A 23,081-nucleotide genomic window follows, 5' to 3' on the forward strand; every position below is an offset into this window, starting at 1 on the left:
AGTAATGTGACCATAGTCTACAACAAGATTTTAACTCATGAGAAGAGACAGCTGTGGGAAATTCACAAAACCTTGGCTAACTGCATAATTTACCAGAAACATCTACAACAAACTACAAGAATGTGCCACATGCATTTTTACAAGTCCTTTAATGATGACAATTTGTACTTGAAAGCTGAGAAATACGTTTGCACAGTGTAAACATAGGCTAAAATATCATTGCCCTATATGAACATGTTTTAATGTTTGTGTTGGCAGAGTCTAAATTATTGCATTCTTTCATAACACAAATGCTGTTTGGGGTTAACCATAAGCATCTCTCTATCACTATACAATGGGAGATTTAGATAGACACTAAGCATTTTATGATGAAGACAAAACTGGACAAATACTTCAGAAAATACTACAGAGATGTTGACCACACATACAGTGTTGAGGGCATCCTTTGTTATAGAAAAGGAGGTAACTGAGATTTCTGGAAATTCTAATTTGTTGCATATTTTGTGTAATGTAGACTTAAAATCGTTAGCATTAGCAACCCAAAATATCCACAATAGTAGGAGAAATCTCTCTCTTTAGTTGCTCCGATACTCGTGGTTGGAATTCCAAATATCGACAGTCACACTTACTTAGTCCACTTCACCCACCTTGCATACCGGTATGACCAAAAGCCTTATCACAGTGCATTCATGAAGTCCATTACAAACATTTTACTCTGTTGTTTCCTGTGTGTTTTAGCATGTCGGTGAAGCTGAAGTTCGATTCTCCCTCAGACGGAGGGCTGGTCTCCAGGACACGCTCCTTCACTGGACTGGGATCTCTGACGGGGCGCAGACGGTTAGTAAAGTATTTGTCTGTTTTGCATATTTTGGCCCCATCTGTAGAGCTGAAACGTATTGCCCTCCACCAGTTGATGTGATTTGGTTCTCTGTGAGGGTCCTCTGTGTTTCCATTCGTCAGTCTGATCACATCACTACACAGCTAGACAAATGGCAATGGCAGCTAGAGTTTAGTGTGCAGAAAAGATTTGAACTATATTTTACAGTACACAATATGAAAGTCCAAGTGTAGAGTAGAGTAGTTTAAAGACGAAATAATGCACCATTCTGAATCTTTAAGGCAAAGCAACAACATCTCTATGGAAACTAGCTGGCCTGTCACAATAACAGTTTTGGAAATGCGATATATTGGTGAAGTAAATATAGACAATAAACAATAATACTGAAACCAAGCCATAAAGCAGAATTATCCCTCAAAAAGTATCCTAAATGTGCAATACTGTTAAAAAATATGAAATGCAAGAAATAAATGACTTAAGTTGTTTGTTTGTATCTATAATGAGTCATAGAAGTTTATAATTCAACCTTCTACAGCTCAAACGTTACATAATGCAGTAATCATGAATATTTTAGTTTGATTAAGTCTATAGAGACTCTTTGTGAGAGTGTAACAACCGACCACTATTGTTACTTTTGAGTGGAGAACCAAACTACAAACTTGTATCCTGGACCCACAGAGCAGAGGGAGGTTCAAAACACAAGAGGAATGCACTTCCTGTTGGACACAGAGAGCACATGTTCACACACATAACACACACACACATAACACACACACATATGTTGGGTGTCCATGCTTGTTGAGGACATTACATTGACTTACATTCATTTCCTCGAGACTAACAGGAAACTTAACCATAGTGACTTGCCTTAAAGGAGATGTAATATGCTTTTTCTAGTATTTAGTATTAAACTATACTTTTTTTTCAACGTAAACCACAATATTGTTTCAAAAACTGATTCAATCCCGCTCTCGACTTTAAACATCACTGGTTGAGCAGTCAGATCCAGGGACTCACAAGTTGGCAGTGCAATTCCAGCTCCCACAGATGAATGCTGTCATCGTGTCCTTGGGCAAAACACTTAACCCACCCCAGTGTCTGTGCACACTGATGTATGAATGTGTCTGTGAATGGGTGAGGGGTTCCTTGATGTAAAGTGTTTTGAGAGCCTAGAAGGTGGAAAAGTGTTATATAAAAATGTGACGATTTACCAAATTGGCTTAAAAATTAAACAGCTAATTAGACTTCCTGTTTAAGTGTAGAACTGATAAGCCCCGCCTCTGCATAGATGAATTTCACCGTAACAAACCTGTGACATTTTTTAACCCGTAGTCTGAATTTAACCCCATACGCAGTCTGAATTTTTTGTATAGTTTCAACTAAGTACTACACAATGGGTGGAGATAGGAGGTGGGTGAAAACAGATATTTTCTAAGCACTCAAGACTTGGATATAGGACAATGCAGGGTTACTGAAACATGCAGGAATCTATCAAAATACAACTCTGAGTAAGCTAATGATGAGGGACCAACGGTATAACTTGATACAAAACTCATAAAAGTTGATTTTGCATAATATGTCCCCTTTAACCATTTTTATTTTAGTCCTGGAATTCCCAATTCCTACTAAACTAGAGGTAAAAAGTAGCTGTTAACTTGAAAACTACCACTACATGACATCACAAGGTGCAGCGGACCACCGGCGATGTAGACAGACTAACAATAAAGGGTTACTCAAACATGTGTGAAAGAAACAAAACAACTCCAAATATGTTTTTGATAAGGTAACAGCATTATAACATGTCTTAAAGCTCACAAGAATCAATTTAGTTTAATATAGGACCTTTAAACTATGTTGCTGATCTAATAATAAAGCATAAATGTCATAGAAACCTGATTTTTGTTCCCATAAATAAGGCAGGTCCCCGTGATGTGAGTGTGTACACAGATTTCAGTCCCCATCACATAACAAATACCCACTCACACACATATCCAGTCTGCTTTCGGGGCTGTGGCTTCTGTCAATGAGACCTTGTCATGAAAAGCTGCTCTTTCCCCCACTTCAGAACCTCCCATGACCACACTACAGCACCACCATCTGTCATGATTTGGACGCTAACTTAACTTAAGAACACAGCCAAGATGTCACACCTCCAAAGCGTTTATAAAAGAGCTGTTATTAATCTGAGACGAGTGTGCAGTCTACAGGGAGTACTCTTAACTATAAAGACAATCCACTTCAGATTATTACATTATAGTGAAGTTATGCTCAGGGCGTGCAAGTAATCAAATTTAAAGGTAAGGTACTTAAAATGATACTACAATCACAACTGAACCTTGCCAGCAACTAAACCATAGACTGTATATATAAATGGACATAGCTAACGTGCTAGCCGCCACGTTCCAAATAGGAAGTGAGCATGGGCGCGCTTCCAGCTCCATCGACTCTGGCTTCAATCCACTTTACATTAGAAATCTGTGGCCCCTTTCTCTGTAAATTATGCTGTCAGGCTCATCATTTTGTTCTTAAAAGGTTTGTATTGACCCGCCCTGTGTGATCCTGGTATTTTTATGTCGCTATTGTGTCCATAATTCAAGATATGAACATTAATAAAAGACAAAATCAGCTGCCTTCTTTCCCCAAGGTCACTCCCGCTGGTGTTAGAAACAGGTTTGATTGATGGTGTTGCTAAGTGTCCATTCCCTGCTAAACCAGCGGTACGGGCGGGAAGGGGCGTTACCTTCAACAGCTTCGTTCCAGTTTGGCTCTTTAGTTGCTATGATACTACGGGTGACGTCATACTCACTTAGTCCACTTCTTTATACAGTCTTTGGACTAAACCCAGTGGTGGAAGGTAACCCAAAAACTATTCTAAAAACATGAGCTGCAATAAATAAACAGGAGAATGAGACACTTTAGTAGATGGTCTGTATCTGTAATGAGTCATAGAAGATATTTATTCAAACCTCTACAGCTCATATTTTATCGTAATACAGAGAAATACCAAAAGGTTCTCTGTTAGTACTGAGAAAAAGCCCCCATGATAAATAGTGACCCCCAGAAACTATTGTTCCATCTAAAATATACTGAATGAAGTTGATATACTGTAGTTATTATCATGACAGGCTTATAGGTAAATACATTTTACAGTGGATACTTTTAACTTCTCATTCACTACATTTTGTCTGTACTTACAAGCTACATTTTGAACTGGACTGAAAAGTATAAACTGTGATTTGAGTGGTTATTTTTTTATCATATTCATGGTAACATCCAGTTTTCAAGTTCAAGCTTCAGCTTTGAGCAAATAAAAATAAATACACAAAATTCGTAAGAGAAATTAAGAAGTTTTTTTTTTCAACAGATTTGTTGTTTTTGTTTTGTTTTTGTGTGCAATACTTTTACTTTTTACATTAAATTTTTAAACGAGTACTTTAGATTTAGATTTTTTCATGTGATACTTTTACTTGAGTAACTTTTTAACCTCTGTATCTTTACTTAAGTAACAAAATTGAGTACTTCATCCACAATTGACTAAACCTGCAGATAGAGGACACATACAGGTTTTTCTCGTTCTTAGTATATTGACAGGTCTCAACCTCCAGAATTCACTCACTGAGCTGAAGAGGCTGCACTAGCACTAATTCATGATTGGCTGAAGGTGCTGAGGTTTGATGATTCAGATCAGAGAGAAACATTTTAGGTTCAAACCAACTGGATTTCAGGATTGATTGCTCACATGAGCTTCATTCTGTTTTCTGATTGGATAATTGTCTTGAGAACCAAAACCCCAAATTATAACATAAACAACTCGACTACCATCATGTCCGATATTTTTGTAACTAAGCAGCATTACAATTGGTAGCAGTAAGAATATATATTTGATTGAAACAGAAAAGTTACATAGTGCATCTTTAACTTTTCATTTAATTTATGATCTAAATAATTGTGATTTTGTTTTTTCTGTTGTTTTGACCATGAACATTTTATTAAGTGATAAGCCAAGAACAAGAATTGTGTTTTACGAGCAAAATCCCCATTCTGCTTTCTGATTGGATAATTGTCTTGAGAACCAAAACACCAAATTATAACATAAACAGAGGGGCATCATATCCAGTGTTTAGAAAATAAAAAATAGAAAATCCGTCAAAGTTACATTTGATTTGAACATTCCTGGAGACACAGTTAGGTCATATTCATGGAATTCATAATGTAAATCTTGCATACAGTTCCTCTAAATGAAATCCTTTGCACATTACTCAGTCAGCGTTACCGTCCCCATAGGGAAATGTGTCCTCTGCTTTTGCACCATCCCTCAGACTAAAACTAATATTAGTGGAGTGATAGAACACACTCCATCACCATTGGCCTTTTTACGGTGCTTTCTGCCAAAACAGCTCCAGACAGTGGTATAAATCAGTTATTTGAGTTGGCCGTTGTCCATCACTGCAAGAGGTCTGAATGTAAACATGACCACAGACACATACTAAGTTACATACGCTGGAATGTAAAGTGAAGCTAATCACTAAATCCACTTTTTTGCTATTAAGCTCTATATATGGTGTTTTCTACTTTTCTGTTGCCTTCAGTGGCCTCTGCAGTTTCCAGTAGTTGATGACATCACAAAACACTAACCTGATTACAATTTAGGTGTTTCTGATAATAAACACCTGGCTGCAGGGGCGGAGTTTGAAGTGTGGATACTTTTTTTTGACCAACCACACTGTTCCTTATACCTACAGACCCCACCCCTCCACCTCCCTCAGTTTAGGTTGTTTAGTCTCACTTAATCTGTATTTGAATATTCCAGGTTGATAAAACAGTAAGTGGCAGATGAGACTTAAAGGGTCTTAATTTTTATCTATAATATTGTTTATATTCAAAAATAATACCTGGACTTATATTTTCTTTCCTTCACCTATGTTTAAGTATATTCACTTCTCTTAAAAATTATCTGTTCCACCTTAAGATGTCAGACAGTTTAAGAGGACGTATTATCTAAAGTAGACTTTTATGAGCTCTCGACCGTGTTATAACAGTGTTCAATCATCATTAGTTTAGTCTAAGTTGTATTTCAATTGGTTCATGAATTTTATGAATGGTTGAGAAATCCTATATTTCCCTTCATTCTTAAGTGCTCAGGCAATTCCTCTTTTTTATCTCCTCCTTAACTCCTCCCACAGCATTTTTCTGCCATTGGACATTCTTCAACAATAAAATCACAAATGAAAATCCCCTGGTTGCCATGGTTAAATGCCACGTAGGGTAACAGGAATTCAATAAACCAGTTTCTATTATAAAGCTGTTTTAGTCAATATTGTGGCTTATTGTCGTTTACGATGAACAAAAAAAATCTATGGAGACTGTGCATTGTGAGGTGACATCAAGAGTCTAGAAAAAGGAACATAATATTGATTATGATGTGTTTATTTGTGATGAGGTGGCACATAACTTACACATCAAAGTTAAAAAGAATTTTTGTCTTTTCATTGTCTATAGGAGCTCTTCTGTTCGCTCCCTTCGCTTCAAAGGTGGATCTGGAACTACATCTCCCAGAACGCACTTGTCTCCGAGTCGAGGGGGCGGGGTCATGTGGTCCACACAACCAGAGCAGGTGGACAGGGTTTTCCAGGCACTAAGGAAAGGGCTCAAGTATGTTTATATGAGAAAATACAATTATACATTTGTTTTATCTTTTTACAATCAGTCAGTGTATTTGTACAGCACTTTTCATACATTCACATGCAACAGAACGGCAACCCCCTGTTATTCCTTCATACAGCAATTAGACAGAAAGAAACAAGACATAACGCTCATGAAGGTTGTATTAACAATAAAAATGGAGTGGTAAAATTATAAAATGTGATACAAATGTAATAAAAACCTAAAAAAATAAAATAAATGAAAGCATTTAAGAGATAAAAACTAAACTAAAGAGATAAGTTGAGTTTACTACCTCAGGTCCTCAGGTAGACTGCTCCACAAATGAGGGCTGTAAAAACTTAAAAACTGAATGTCACCTTGCCATGAGTTTTACTTTGGACTCGTGGGACAGTTGGGACAGACCTGAGGGTCCCAGAGGGCTCACAGAAAGCCAGTGCAGAGACTTCAATCCCAGTGTCTCTCTTTCTGGTCCTTGTCAGTGGCCATGCTGCAGAGTAGAAATTTGACATAAAATTTCTTGATGTCAAATACTACTCAGTGATTTTAAGTTCATATTTCACTGGATTCATTCAGGACATCACTACTGAAGCATATAGACATGCTGCTAAATTGAGTTTTTAAAAGGCTCCACTTCCCATCGTTACCAGCAGAGGGCGTCAAAACAACAGCAACAAAGAAAGTGTTGTAAAAGAACATATATTTTCATACCTGTTTTTCATATCCATTGATATAATTCATATAAATAATAGAAAAACAAAGACCTATGCCAAGAAATTCTAATGCCGTGATGTGTTCGCCTTTATTGCTGTTTAAATGTGTTAAGGGAGTATCTGGAAGGGCATCAGGTTGAAATGGACTTCCTGGCAGCTCAACAGAGAGAGACCAAGAGGAACTCCAGACTGGTGAGGATGTGCCACATTCATGTTTCAAACTGAGTATAAGAGTTGTATTTTTATTTTAAATGTTAATTACTTCTTGTTTGTTCTCAGGCCTTTCTCTACGATCTGGAAAAGGTGAATCATTGTTAAGATAATGTTGTTGCAATTAGGAAATGTATCACAAGACCTGTTGACAAAATCTGTATCTTTTATTGATGCACAGGAGATCAGAGCGTTGGAAAGATACATCCGAAGACTAGAGTTTCAAATCAGCAAGGTACTGTTCTCATAATGAAGCAGAAAATGCAATCATCTCTTGTGTTAGTGGAGTGGTTAGCACCTCTAGTTTACAACACGGGGCTTGATCTTGATCCTTTGGCAGACAACATACAGGGCAGTCGGACTGGGGGGGTATTGGATACTGTTTCCCCAGGGCCCAGTGCCTCACAAAGTCTGTAATTTGTGTTTTCCACTAAACAACATGTAGTGCGGGCCCACCAAGATTATTTGTACCCAAAATTTTGTGCTACACCCCTGACTACAAATAATACAAGTTGTACGTCAAATGTGCCCATGTTGATTACGTGAAAAGTGAACATGAGTATTGCTTCATTTCTGCTACTACTACTACTACCCACAGTACTGCCTCTACTACAGATATTATGGCTACTTTCATTATTTCTACTATGGGTAAGTTAAAATGACTTGAATTTAAAGATTTGAAGATTTGATTAATTAAAATATACACCTACAGAACATTTTTTGCACAGACAAAAACAAATATATCTCACTTAAATAATAATCAAAAAGTACTGCTCCACTGGTATAATTTTCTTGACATTTCAGTTCTGCTCAAATCCAAATATTATTATCGACTCAAGTATCTAACATCTTACATAACTTACCGGTACATTACTTTTCTTTACAGCTGCAGTACTTCATAACCCTTTCACTGTGATGTGCTTATTGAAGTATATTTGTTGCTCAGGTGGAGGAGTTGTATGAGACGTACTGCATCCAGTGGAGGCTGTGTCAGGGGGCGGTGAACATGCGCAGGGCCTTCTCCCTCTCCCCCTCCACCCGGGCGTCCCGCGAGAGCCTGCTTGAGCTCAGCCGCAACCACAGGCTCAGTTTACAGGTAACGCGCTACAGGGCTTATACTGTTCTGCCTTTAACACAATCAGGGTGGCATTTCCTCTGAATATGCAAACTTCTGAATATCCTAACTTCTAACTTGTATGTGAGGTGATAACAACTACTTGGATTCATTGTTATCATCAGTGGTGGAAGATAACGATGTACAAGTAGTAAAATACTGTACTTAAGTTGAATTTGTAGATATCTGTACTTTACTTAAGTATTTTTACAGTGGATACTTTTTACTTTTACCTCACTACTTTTGAGAGCAGTATCTATACTTTCTACTCCACTACGTTTTTGAACTGGACTGAAAAGTAAAAAGTGCTTTTCATCTGATTTGAGTAGTTATTTTTACCATGTTCGTGTAACATCCTGACTAAAGTTTTTGAGTTCAAATTTTGGCTTTGAGCAAACAAAAATAAATACACAAAATCTATAAGAAAAATGAAGACGCCGATTCATATTGTTGTATTCTACTGTTGTTACTGTCATATTGTTACTGTTGACCAAAATTTAACAAATTAACAACACTTAAATACTTTTACTTTTTCTCTTAAAGGACTTTTTTTTTTTCATGTGGTATTTTTACTTTTGCTTGAGTAACTTTTTATCTCTGTATCTGTACTTTTACTTAAGTAACAAATTTGAGTACTTCATCCACCACTGGTCATCATATAGTAAATGTGCTGAGAGACGAGGTTTTTATACCATGAATTATCGGTGCTTAATTTGTAAATTAGACATTAAGTGTCGTTGGGACCAGGGTCACACACAAAAAGTGAACATAGACGCTCAGAAATGCCAAAATACAACACAACAGACCATCTAACTCATTTAATGTTTATATGTTTATTCATTCTAACTTTAGCCATAGCAGCTCTGCCACTGAAGCTGATCCGCGTATGCACAGGATGCCCTCCCGCACTGAGCCTGAGCATGCTGCCATAAACGTCGTTACAATAAAGAGACGCACAGCTGTTGAATGGATAGCTGCACATCACACTTGCGAGATTTTTTCCCCATTTGTACCAAAATGTATCACCAATTTTCTTTTTCTTTTGGCTCTACAATGCAAACAAAGTACTAAAGTGTTTCATTCTGCTGTTTATTTATTGCAGCTCATTTGTTAACAATGTTGTACATTCAGAATAGTTTTTGTGGTTTAAATCTGCTCTCGGGTTGTTGTGTCAGTGGCATAAATTAGTTTTAATATTGTTTTTATCGTCTATATTTTCTTCAGCAATATATCGAACTTCAAAATGTGTTATCGTGACAGGCCTACTGATATGTTGTTATTTCAGCCATCCCCTTTTCCAATCCCATCTTTTTCTTGTCCCTTCAGTTTTGAATGTTAAGTAAACTAAGCACAGATTTACCAGATGCCCATTTGGAAAAGTACAATGACATGAATTATCCTACAACTTTGAAGAGAATTGTATATTTCATTTTTATCTGCTGTCAGGACCTCTAAGGACATCTTGATCTTGTTCAAACAAAAGTGGTTTATAGATCGAAGACAGTACTTTAACTGCACTTTGTCTTTTCCATATTGAGTGCAGTTGGTTGAAATATGGTGTTAGTTATAAGTGTAGCATGTGTTAAGCAGGCAGAGGTCAAAATGAACTGAAGTGACCCAGAGCCATAGACACATTACTGAGACATGTGGTGTGAATGATCGGCGCTCCCCTGGGTCCATGTGTTCTACAGCACAATCGCAACACAAGGACAGTCCACATGTGAGTGTCATCTGGGTTTGAACCACACCAGACAGGAAGAGACAACACAAAGAAAGAAAAATGCCTTCTCCAAACTCCAAAGCAACTGCAAAACTAACAAAAGATCAGTTTACATGTTTGTACGGCAAAAAGAAAAAAAAAAAAATGTTAAAAGGAGGTATGTAGAATTGGTAGAAAGTTTTATTAGTATTACTTTGTTTCTAGATACGAGGTAAACATGTTCAAATCAAATATTGCATTTACTGATGACAAATGTTGATTTATTCTTAATTGTAAAAACATTGTGCGTAATAGCTAAGTTGTTCTACTTGGTGTTTTGGTTGTTTTTGATTATCCAATGAGAAAGCAGAATGGGCCTCACATGTGTCTTTCATTTGGGGTGCCAGTTCCTATAACCTAAACCAATGAAAAATAAATGTCTTTTTTTTTTTACTTTTTAAAATTTTTTGTTAAACTTTCAAATGCAATACAACAAAGGCTCAGACACACTACTACAGTCAATGAATACAACACAACACATCTCCCAAATTATCCCAAATAATGAAAAAAGAGTCAGTCCTGGAGGGTATTAGGCATGTCAGGTATTTCCATCGGAACTAGATCCAGAAAGACTTTCTGCCAGCCCTTTACTGTAGGTCCTTGCTCACTAATCCACTGCAATAATATGTACAGCAAAAGTGAGTATGCAGTACAATGTATTTTTGTTGCTTGACATGATGAATTTGCTTGGGAGTCGTAAAAGAAGGAACAAGCCATGTCCAACTAACTCTTAGTATCTTCTGGATTTCGTATATCAAACCAGTACCTTTGCCATTTTGAACAGGACCAAAAACATTCTGTCAAAATTCCAGTTTCTGTTTTACATTTCATACACATGGGAGACAGACAGGCATTCAATTTATGCCTGTGGTTTAGAGAAACGTGCATTCCGGTTTAAAGTTTGGATTATTAGTCAGTGGAGTAAATACTGAAGTAACATTTAATCTTTCTTCAAATCAATGAACTAAACAGCAGGCCTTAACCATTTTCGGTGTGAGAGGATTGCTACAGTTTAATGTTACAAGTATCTCAAGTTATAATGTGATAGTGAGTTTTCCAGCCAAATAGACTCTGCGTCTTGTCTGATCCAGTCATAAATGCATTTGAGATGACAGTATAGTTGATATATAGTAAATTTGTTAAATCCAAGCCCTTTTCACAACCTAGTAATTGCAATGTGCTCATCTTAAGTTTGGATCTACGTTTACTCCAGATAAACGGAAAAACAGACTAAATCTGAATCCTCACTACCTAAACCCCAGCACCTGCAGGTTAAATTCTGTTTGATGATGATTACATGCATGAATTTTCAGTAATTCTGACTAGATTATTTGAACCTAGATTATTTGAATGGAAGATGTTATTGAATTGTTATTGCTTGATCATGTTCCTATTTAAAATTCCCAAATTATTTGCTTGGTAAAGAAATAGCACATACAAATAGCACACTACAAGTTACTTTTTAGACAATAGTAAGAGTCTTAGCTGTCTGTTGGACTTTTTAAGCCGAATAAATAACTTGCAGCTCTCCCGCATGCAGATGTTGATTTGCCTTTAACAGGGTAACAATGGGTAGGCCTGCACAGTATCAATAATAAGTAACATATCAATCTCGCTTATATTCAGTTACTTGTGTTTTTATTGTGTATTGTGTACTCTACACAGATCTGATGGCCTGATTGTGTACCGTACATCTGCTTGTCAACAAAGAGACAGATAAATAAGCCATATTATCATACTCCATGGAGACATCAATGACCCTACACCAGAAAAGTTACACAGTTTATGCAATATAACAACAGAATCTTGATATAGCCTACTTCCAACCAAATCTCTAACCACTTCTACAAATCCAGATCTAAACTGAGGTAGCCATCGGCCATTGGATTATTTATTTTTCCACAGTAGAAACATTTCAGACAATTACAACGTTTCAGATTTGCTTCCTGTCAACACCTACACATGCAAGCTAACACGGCTCAATGCTAATTCACAAATCGCTGCCAAAAGAAATTAGACGTCGAGTGAGAGGTGATCCCAGAGAGGATCAGGTTAGCCTCCTCTGTAACATCTGTCTGCTAGCTAGTGGCTAAGGCTCGTTAGCACACTACACAGCGCTCTTTCACACTGGGCAGGTGTTATGGAGCAGAACATTTACACTTCAGAAACATCTTTCAATAAACGCCACGCTCCGAGAAATAATAACAGAAACCGGGCTCGAGTTGAGGTCATCTGTTTTAGCAGTAGCAGCAGTAGCAGAACTTTTTTAACAAGTGAATGGGTAAAGGTTGAAAATCCACCCAAAGTATTGCATTAAGTTGTTCCAAGTTTTGCTTCATTTCTGCATCACTTTAGATATTTATCGCATCTTTCAATCAAGAGCAGCTTTTTTTTTATAAATACGTACAATTTGAAGTAAGGTGTCCAAAACATTGAAGAATACTGATGCATGATATGGGGCTTTAAATGAACCAATCTCTCCAATTATTGGCTCTACATTGGAAATTGTTTAGCTTAAAATGTACCTATTGCTCAAAATTTACTTTTAACCATGTTTTAGTTGTTTCCCTTCTCATTTACCCTCTCAAAGTTGTATTTAGTGTGATTTCTCCATGTTTGTTTGCGTAATCTTGGTAATCCTTGCTCAGATCAACCCCCATTTTCACCACTACCAATACACGCCCACTTACTTTGTTCTCCATTTTGGTACAAATGAAAAATAAAATAAAATAGGTAGCATAATCTGCAGCTACCCATAGGTACCAACAACTGTGTGGCTTCTTTTTGTGATGAATGTTACGACTAAGCTTGTCTTGGGTCAGGGAAGTAACAAAAATCAAGATGGAAAAATGGTAAAGTAAAGAAATAGTTTGAACAGGGTTGTAAAAGGTAAACTAAACAAAAGGGATCTAAAATATTTAAACAAATGTAAAGGTGCGGGGATTTAAACAAAAAAGCAAGAAAGGTTAAGTTTAACTAAAAAACTAATTTTACAATAACATAAAAAAGGTGCTGAATGTCCTTAAATAGAGGGAGGCAGCTGCAGGTGAGAGAAATATAAATAGATTATAACATAACACATGCAACCACAACATTCCTTTAAATGTAACTGAATCAGAAAAAACAAACAAACAAAAACAATAATCTGCTTCTCTAGTGGAAAATAAAGCACAATTTGAGAGCCAATAAAAAACAAAAAATGTGTCTAAACTTGCAGTATTCTTGCCATGCTAGTTACCGCTCATGTACAAAGCCTGGAGCAGCTCTCTCCCTCAGTAAACATCTCTGGCATTCCTCCCTTTGTTTTGATGACGTGACTTTTAATGACAGACTCCAGTAATCTACAACATGTGTTTTTCCTGTTAAATAAACAACCACAACACGCTCTTCCCCACGTGGGGTAACACCAGGCCTTATCTGCTTTCAAAAGGCTCAAACTTCGACCCCTTCGTGGTTTTGTCCATGATGTTGAAGTTTAGAAAATATGGCAGACAAGCAGAGGGGGGAATGTAACACTATACTTTCACTTAATGGTTAAATAATCATTTCCTGAGTACTGTTTTAAAATATACTAATATATCAACCTGCCTTAGTCTTTGGTATTGGTTTAGACTTGGTATGGGTTCCCTAATTCGGTCTTTTAGCCCTTCATTGACCTTGTTTGTTCTAGATATGTCCTGGTTTAGTCCTGTTTTAAATATACTGCAAAAATGTTGAGATCATTCCTGACCTCTGAGATATTAAATTATCTTGTGGTTGTTGTTTTCTTCTTGCAGGACATGTCATCAATGGAGGGCGAGTTGGAGATCCTTTTGGGAGAACTACAGATCAAAATGAAAGGTGTGTCCTCTCTCCGTGCAGTGTTACGTATCCCACAGTGCTTTGCGGGTTATCACTGGGTTCATAATGTAACTCAGACTGAACATGTGTTTTCACTCAGGTCTGATCGGCTTCGCTCGCCTTTGCCCTGGAGACCAGTACGAGGTGAGAAAAACTACAATGAAGTAGATGGTATTGTCCCTGTAGATACATGAAATATGTACTTTGGATCCTTAAATGCTTCTGGGACAATTTGAGTAGCCAACTATAGAGCAGCACACAGAGACCGTTTTAGATTCAGGATTTTGGACATGAGCTGGAGAATTAGTCTATGGCTTTATTGTCAGGTTTATGAGGGAAAGCGGAGGAGACACAAGGAGAGTATGCACACGTCTAACTCTCACACTGTCTAGGAATCGGGGATATTTGGAAGAGAGTACCATGTGTTTAAGTCCAAAGTACATCTTGAAAACATAAGTGGAAAGCTGTCCAAACTATTTCACAGAGGGACACATATTGAAACATATTTGAAGCTGAAGGTCAATACAGTGAGTCATTCAAATAGGTGTATTTAACATAGGTCTTCACCTCAGTATATGTTATTGAGGTTATAAAGGTGGAAGTACTGCCTATGATCATTTTGGCTCGTTCAGCAGGAGGCTTGAGGACTGACAAAAATTGGTGTGAGGGCCACATTTTGCCTTCTTGTCATAGTTGGATATTCCAGATTTGGTATAGCTGCATCATGTTAAAGTATTTTTATAGCATATTCTTGCTTAATTGCGTAATGAAATAAAAAAAAAAAAATAGCTAATGAAAAGATAAAAAGCATTGGCCCTAGCATTGAGCCTTGAGGAACACCAACATATTCAACACAATATTTCCAATTGTTTACATATTCTCTAATCTGAACACAACTAATTAAAATGTTATGGCAGATTCTTGGATAACCTTAATTTTTGATCAGGTGGTGGTGCGTGTGGGTCGCCAGCGTTGGAGGATTAGAGGCAGGATTGAGTCGGATGATACTCAGACATGGGACCAGGAGGTGATGGCCTTTCTCCCACATATCAACCACAACTTCCACATCAAGGTACTAACTATTCAGATATGTTTGTTTTATTGAGCTGAATGATTGTTCAAAATGTAACGCTATTATTTAAGTAATATCTAAGTGCCTGGCCGCGAATCAAACCATGTCTCTACTGATTTTTATTATGAAATAAACCTACTGGGCTTAAAGCTGAAATTATGTATTGTGAAGAGAAAGTTGATTGAAAAATGTATTGCAACACTAATTTCGTAATTACTTTTAAACTCAAAATTACCACTCAAAATTACGTCTTGAAATGACTTTTTCAAATTATATCTCAACATTACGACTAGAAATTTTGACTCAAAATTATGTCTTTTAAACTTGAGATCAGGCCTTTTAAACTCAAAATTATAACTTTCTGTGGCTTTTATTTTTATATACATTCTATACAAAAGGGCCATGATTGTCAGCAGAAAATACAATTACTTTTTCAATACAAACTCATTCAGTCCTACTATTATATTAGGTTCTCTGTACTATACATTTTTGCGTTTTATTTTTTAATCTGTGATCACCAAAGCAAACCATCTAACGGTCATTTTGACTCCCTAGTGGTTTTGCACTGAATGCCCTTCCCGACACTATATACGATGTACATTTGTTTGTTTCCTCCTCTTTCTTGCAGGTGACAGAAGCCAAAGGACTGGGTTGGCAGTTGGTGGGCAGTGTGACATGTGCCAGTGCAGACTTCTTTGTGTCTAAACCGCGGCTGATGTTGGTGGACATCACTGAGCTGGGGACTATTAAACTACAACTAGAGGTCTCCTGGAAGTAAGTATCGTATTTTTTCCTTCAAATACCTCAAATACTGATGGCCTAGAATCTAAAGAGGCATAAGTGAAGTCCTGGTTTATTGAACTTTAAAGGGGTGCTCTGTACGGTTTTACATGGGTGGTCAAAAACATAATTTCTATATGGAGATGTTATTGTTTTGCTTGGAATCATCCACAAAATGGCATAAAATGTAATAATCTTCATGGAGACAGGGGGTTGGCTCCATCCAAACTGTAACAGAATAAATGCAAAATTGATAAGTTTCATACTATACTATGGTACATTCCAGGCAAAGCAATGATGTGAGTAATTTAGCTCCTGGGACCTATTTTAACCCTCGTTATAGTTATCTCTACGATCCAAATATCAGCCCACAAGTCTATGTCACCCATGCTTGCGCCAGATGGTAATGTGTGATGTGATAGAGCTCTGAAGGGGGAGTGACTTAGTTTGGAGAGCGTCAAAATGAAACTGAACTTATTAAACCTGTTAATGCATTGTTTTGGGCGAATATAGCATTTTCAAAACAATAAAAAGTAACATGGTGATCTAAATATGTTATGTGTTAGCAGTTAATGAAAGTCACTGGTGCTCTTTCAAAAGCAATGTTTCAAGATATTTTTCACAATTTTTCACACGCGTAAAATGTCACATGTGCTATTTTTTATTGGGCTTTCAATATATATTTCTAGTAAAATTCCTGTAATTCCTGTAAAAGTGAAAACGATTGTTATAAAAGTCATGAAAGTACTCCTAAAAGCAATTTCAAATTTTCAAGTGATATGTGTATGAATAATATAACTATAAAAACAGTATAAATCTTTGTAAAAACAGAGCCGTCTTATCTTATCAAGAGCCTGGAGTGTTGCAATAATCAAAATAGCTGTGTGAGAGGAGAGGTGCAGACAAGTGTGAGGAATGGTGCGCCGAACCAGAGATCTGACCCAGAAACAGACGCCCTTTTCTGACCCTGGGCCTGCACAGATGTCCTGCAGTGGAGAGAGAGGAGGACCTATGGAGCAGTGACTTCATGTGAGGGTTATGTGCAGCTGCTGAGTAAATCATATGCACTATTACACTCTCCACTTAAGATATATGGCTTTTGTGGACTTACAGTATTATTTGCATGATTTTTCTTTTTCGTTTAGCAGCCTGGTGGTGGTGGTGATGTAACAGTTTTTAAAGAATACATATGACAATGCTTGTGGCTTTAATTTGCTAACTTAAAATAATGTTTACATTTACAAACTTCACCGTCATTTCCAATAAGGTGTTTAGGTACTGGAGCTCCCTCTGCTGTCAGCAATGGGAGTTAGCATTTAGAAAGTAAACAAATTAAGTCATTTTCCTCCATGAATGCTATGCTAATAGACCTATGGATTTGTTGTGAATGCAGTTTGACCATAGACAGAATCTGGTGGTGGTTTATAGGCTTAAAAAATGCATAAGAAAGGTCCAGAGTTCTATGTATGACGTAACTAAACGGGCAACAGACAGTTTTTGAGTGCTCAGAAAAGATTTCTTGGAATGAACAGATTAAAGAAACAAGTGTGAATGAAGCAAAATACAGGTCTGTTTTTGATGAAGGGACAACAGTATGGTTATCATGGTTAAAAGCTCAAAAAAAAAAAAGTCAATTTTGCATAATATGTGTCGTTTAAACCTTTTATAAATAAATAAATAAATAAATAAATAAATAAATATATATATATATATATATATATATATATATATATATATATATATATATATATATATATATATATATATATATATATATATATATATATATATATATATATATATATATATATTATACTGTTACTTATGGAAAAGATGTCCAGCATCCTGGTCTGGTGAGAAGAGCTTCACTGATGACAGAGAGTTCCCCATGTCAGTGGGCCCAGCCCAAAATATTTTGTTGAAAAACTGACATGTCATTTCTTTTCTTGTTTTGAGTGTACAGTTACCAGAGGCTCTCTGCTGCTGCCCCCTTTTGCTTCTCTTAAACCTGATCCGTGTGTGTCTGTGTGTGTCTGTGTGTGTCTGTGTGAGTGTGTACATTCAGCTGATTGACCCTTTATCATGAATCTCTCCTGGACTTTAGTAGATCCAGGTGACGCACCGCACAAACATGAGACAGAGGGGGCCTGGGACAACCATCTCACGCTACAATTAAGCCAATCTGTCCCCATATGTTTACACTTTCCACAGCCCTGTTTGGACTGCTTTTGATTGGTGTGGGTTTTCAGTGGATAGAGGGCATGTTTTGAGTATACAGTTCTCACTGTCTTACATCAAATCAGACTACACTTTTCCTGTTTAAGGTCAATTAGGATTACCAATATTATTTCTCCTTTAACAATGTTTAAATCCAGGCTCAAAACAGTTCTGTTTAGCTGTGCATACGACTGAAAGGCTTTTTATTTTGCACTTTTCTCCTTTAATGTTAATTTTATGATGATTGTTTTAATTTGTTTTTTTGCATTGTGATTTTAATATCTTTCTTATCCTGTAAAGCACTTTGAATTACTTTGTGAATGAATTGTGTTATACAAATAAACTTGCCTTGTCTTAAATGCCAGAATAATGAGGGGATTTTAGACAATTTTTTTTAGACTTTCTTTAAAGTCAGAAATGTACCTACATTTCATTGTTACCATTCCCTTTAAACTGTATGACTTGGGTCAAACATTTTAGATATCCTTTCACAAGCTTCTTACAATAGTTAGCAGGAATTTTGGACCATTCTTCCTGACAGAACTGGTGTAACTGGGCCAAGTTTGTAGGCTCGCCCATGCCTTTTCAGGTGTTTCCATAAATTTTCAATAGGACTGAGATTAGGGGATGTGATGTCCACTCCAAAGCACTGACTTTGCTTAAGCCACTTTGTAACGAGTTTGGCTGTATGGTTCGGGTCATTGTCCATTTGGAAGACCCATTTGCACCAAAGCTTTAACTTCCTGGCTGATGCCTTGAGATGTTGCTTCAGTATTTCCACATACTGTTCTTTCCTCATGATGCCTCAATTTTGTGAAGTCCGTCCTGCAGCAAAACAACCCCATAACATGATGCTCAGGTTTTCCGTCCAAATGTAACAATGCTCATTATGGCCAAACAGTTCAATTTTAGTCATCAGACCACAGAACATGAAGCACAGCAGTAAGGAAGTAGTGAGTATCAAAGCTAGAACACCTTTTTTGTTTAATTAATTAATTTTAAGTATTTATTTTACATTAAATAATTTTGAAAATTTAATTATTTATTTTTTTATTATATAAATATTACATTTATTTTTCTCCACAACAAGGACATTTTACTGTTGCAATGCCGAATTACAAGAACAGCAGTAGAATATAAAAGTACTGAAAGGAGTAGTTAATGGAGTAGTTAATGGATACAAAACTATTATGTAAAAGAAGTGACTTGCATACAGTGCAATATATAGACAACTATGAACAGCTGGTGAAGTGCATTGGACAGTGAATGATCCCTGACCATGTCTCTGCTTGTCTCTTACAGTCCGTTTGACAGCAGTGAGAAGATGAGGCCTCTGTCCATCAGCCGACAGTCTGTGTCCAGCAGAAAGAGCTCCGTGTACAGCTGGACTGCCCCCAATACTCCCTCATTCACAGAGAAGTACTTCATGGTGAGTTCTGACAACCATGGGAAGTACTGTAGTTTACTAGTGTATTGTAGGTAAATTAAGAAAACATTGTATGTTTGTTATATAATGTGGTCTATAATTTAACAGTCTTTGTGAATTGTTCAATATTGATCATTAACCAAAGTATCACCAACTATCAGAACACTATCCATAAATGTACATAGCCTTACACAGTGTTGTTTTGGTGAATGGCAACAAGCTAAGTGTGTACTGCTGTTCAACATAAGAGAAATTGTTTCTATTTTTTACCAATTTTGTTGGATTTTATTCATTTAAAGGTGCTGTACCTTTTTAAAATGTGAAAAACAGAACTAGTACATTTTAAACGGACTAGTGGTCCAAAGTTATTCCTCACTTACCTCATGCATTCAGAGCATCCTAATTATTCTCTGTGATGAGTTTATAGGCACTTTTCACAACTTTTAGAGGCAAGAACAACTAACATGCAAACAGTGCACTTCCTGATTGTCAAATAGCAAAACTCTTTAGATGCAGACAGTACACAGCAGACTTATTTTGAGCTGCTTATGTAATATATTTGTACTGGGGGTTGAATAAACTGTTGTCTCTCAAGGGAAAATGATTGCCACATCCACTGAAGATGTTGAAAATGTTCTGTTACAGTCTATGGTGCGAGAGCTACAGGACACAGAGGGATCCTTGCCCTCTCTGGTGCCTAAATCCCGCCCCCCTCGAGGAGGCGTGTCCCTGCTCAGTTACCTGTCCCACCAATCACAAGCCTCGATACCGTCCAGCCACAGCCCGCACAGCAGCAGCACTCCCATGTGAGTATAGGAGTGTTATACATTATGAACTAAACATGACTCTGCTAGTGACTGGAGCTTTAAGTGTAAAGATTGAACATATAAGAATAGGTCTGGTAAGGGTTTATAGACTTTAAAAACAAGGAAACAAGGAGGAGCACTTCTAGTTTACCACCTATGACATCACAAGTTGGGAGCAAGCTTTTGAGGTCTGAGGTCCGTGGGAGACTGTTGAAATATCCAAAAATATGTTATTCATCTGCTATATTTGTTGCATTACTTTCTAGAAACAACAAAACATGGTTCCCTGTTTAATTACATTTTGTGGCAATAAAGGAGCACTACATAACTTTTCTAATAGAAGGTTCATCACCTGCTTTTCTCCACGGAGATGTTATTGCTTTGCCTGGAATGTTCCACAGTATGTAAAATCTAACAGCAATCGCAACATGACATCGTTCAGCCCTACAAACGAACAGATGATGAAACCCTCAGAAAAGTTACATAGTGGACCTTTAAAAAGTAATGTTTTTTCATAAATACTTAAAATATTTTGACCCTCCCCAGCCTGACCAGGACGAACAGTTACCCGTCCAGCCCCAGTCCTGGCACCAGTCTGGGGGACAGCCGCTCGCAGCTGTCCTTAGATGGAGGGTCAGTGAGAGAGTCCCCAGAGGAGGGCAGGACGAGGAGGAGGAGCGAAGAAGGGGAGGAAGAGGAGGAGGAGACGACATGGGCCAGGTCTACCACTCCTGACCAGAGTACCACAGGCTCACTGCTGCTAGAAAGGTGAAGGAAGTATGGGTGTCTGTAATCATCGCTGTGCCACATCCAAAAAAGGGAGAAGCAGCTTTTTATTAAATTATAAACGTGTTGTTTTTAGACTGTGCAGGCATAAGGTTAAAGTACCTGATTTTAATTTATCATTGTCAAGATAAATGCTCTATAGTATGATAAAAGCTGCTAAATGTAAAAAAAAAAAAAAAAAAAAAAAAAAGACTAAGACTATAATAATATATATAATCTCTGCATTTTAGATATTTTTCTCGGGTAATAACTAACACAGGTCTCAACTCATAGCAAGAAGTTCCTGGGTTCAATTCTGGGGTGTCGCAAGCTCTTTCTGTGTGGAGTTTACATGTTCTCCCTGTGCCTGCTCTGGTTTCCTCTAGGTGCTCCAGTTTCCTCTACCACTGAAAACATATAATAGGGTCAACAAGGTCAATAAAAAATTAATCCTAGACAGTTGTTTCTATGTCATGGTGCAATATCACAGCAGTAGAAAGGACCTAGGGTGGAGCTAAAAGTTCAAACTAAAACCTAAAAACCTGTTCCCCTTTCATGGTTTGAAATCAGGAACAGGCCCTTGAACAGTGCACCTGCTTGTCTCTTTTTCAAGAATGTTCCACAGTATGGCATTAAACGTATGTGTCTTGCATTTAATCAATTACGGGTGTTTCTGTTGCAAAAAAAAAAAAAAAAAAACTCCCTTGAAAATCCTGCATTCTTACTGTGAGCGAGGTTGCCACAGTGTCTATGTGGACATACAAGTTTAATGCCATGATGTCAAACTTTACAGGTAAAGCAATAACATCTCCATGGAGACAAGCAGATGGTGAACCGACATTGGGAAAGTTACATGGCACACATTTTAAAGTTTATAGCTTTTCCAAATCAGTTGTGATCAGTTCCATTTTAAAATTCCCCATTAGCAGTACTAACGCAATATATTTCTGATGTTCTTCTTACTATTAACTGAACTAATCTATGTCATATTTTTAAACATGGAAAAATAATAAACTTTTTGTGACCAGATGCAGTACTCCAGATATTCTGAGGAAGAGCACAGTGGGGGAAACAGATCGTGCCAGCCCTGTTATTCCTCAGGTTGGTTTAGACTTATTTCAGATTATTATACATATTACAGTGTCTACTTCTACTAATTCTAGCTCTACTAATACCATTACAACAACTATAACTACTGCTGCACTACTACTATTACTACTATTACTACTACTAATGCTGCTGCTACTGAAACTACTATAACTACTACCTTTATATTAACCTTAACCTGCTAATACTCCCACAACTATTTCCCCTACAACAACTACTATTACTATTACCACTGCTACTATTATAACTACTAATACTCCAACCATTACTACGACAACTACAGCCTTAAATAATACTTCTATAACTATTACTATTACCACCACTACTTTTATGAATACTACGACAACTATTACCTACTTTTTTCCCCTTTGTTTCAGGACGTACCAGTCTCCAAGCCCCCCTCTCCCCCTCAGCCCCCTGTTGCCAAAGACCCCTCCCCCACAACCACTACTCCTAACCCGGGTAAACCTGTGAGCGTGGTCCAGCGCAGAGCCCTCTCCCGCAGACTGGGGGCGCTCATCACTCATCTGGAGAAAAGTCTGCAGCACAACGGCACAACAGAGAAAGAGCTGAGGGCGTTGGACCATCACCTGCTGCATCTCGCCACTATACTCAAGGTTTAGTACTTAATGTCAGAGGTGGGGTCTTGCAAGGCGTGACTTGGACTGGAGTCAGACTTGAGTCACTATATTAAGGACTTGAGACTTGAGTTGAGCCCTGTGGTTTGAGACGACTTGATGCTTCTCTACTCAGTTTCTCTATAGACTACTTTC

At 37.4% G+C, this 23,081-nt stretch overlaps 1 protein-coding gene across 1 annotated transcript in view; it reads left to right on the top strand.

The window, feature by feature from the left end:
• Positions 1–23,081, top strand: part of ripor3 (RIPOR family member 3) — a 52,285-nt gene that overhangs the window by 19,903 nt on the left and 9,301 nt on the right. Inside the window, exons 2-16 of the mRNA XM_055221944.1 lie at positions 739–837; positions 6,338–6,490; positions 7,326–7,404; positions 7,492–7,515; positions 7,604–7,657; positions 8,369–8,518; positions 14,072–14,135; positions 14,236–14,279; positions 15,082–15,207; positions 15,836–15,981; positions 19,507–19,633; positions 20,276–20,436; positions 20,983–21,204; positions 22,230–22,302; positions 22,686–22,925. Coding sequence (XP_055077919.1) covers positions 740–837; positions 6,338–6,490; positions 7,326–7,404; positions 7,492–7,515; positions 7,604–7,657; positions 8,369–8,518; positions 14,072–14,135; positions 14,236–14,279; positions 15,082–15,207; positions 15,836–15,981; positions 19,507–19,633; positions 20,276–20,436; positions 20,983–21,204; positions 22,230–22,302; positions 22,686–22,925 — 1,761 coding nt within the window. The 5' untranslated portion in view covers position 739. The remainder of the gene's footprint in view (positions 1–738; positions 838–6,337; positions 6,491–7,325; positions 7,405–7,491; positions 7,516–7,603; positions 7,658–8,368; positions 8,519–14,071; positions 14,136–14,235; positions 14,280–15,081; positions 15,208–15,835; positions 15,982–19,506; positions 19,634–20,275; positions 20,437–20,982; positions 21,205–22,229; positions 22,303–22,685; positions 22,926–23,081) is intronic.

Source organism: Periophthalmus magnuspinnatus, chromosome 5, assembly GCF_009829125.3.
Source record: "Periophthalmus magnuspinnatus isolate fPerMag1 chromosome 5, fPerMag1.2.pri, whole genome shotgun sequence".
NCBI classification, from domain to species: Eukaryota; Metazoa; Chordata; class Actinopteri; order Gobiiformes; family Gobiidae; genus Periophthalmus; species Periophthalmus magnuspinnatus.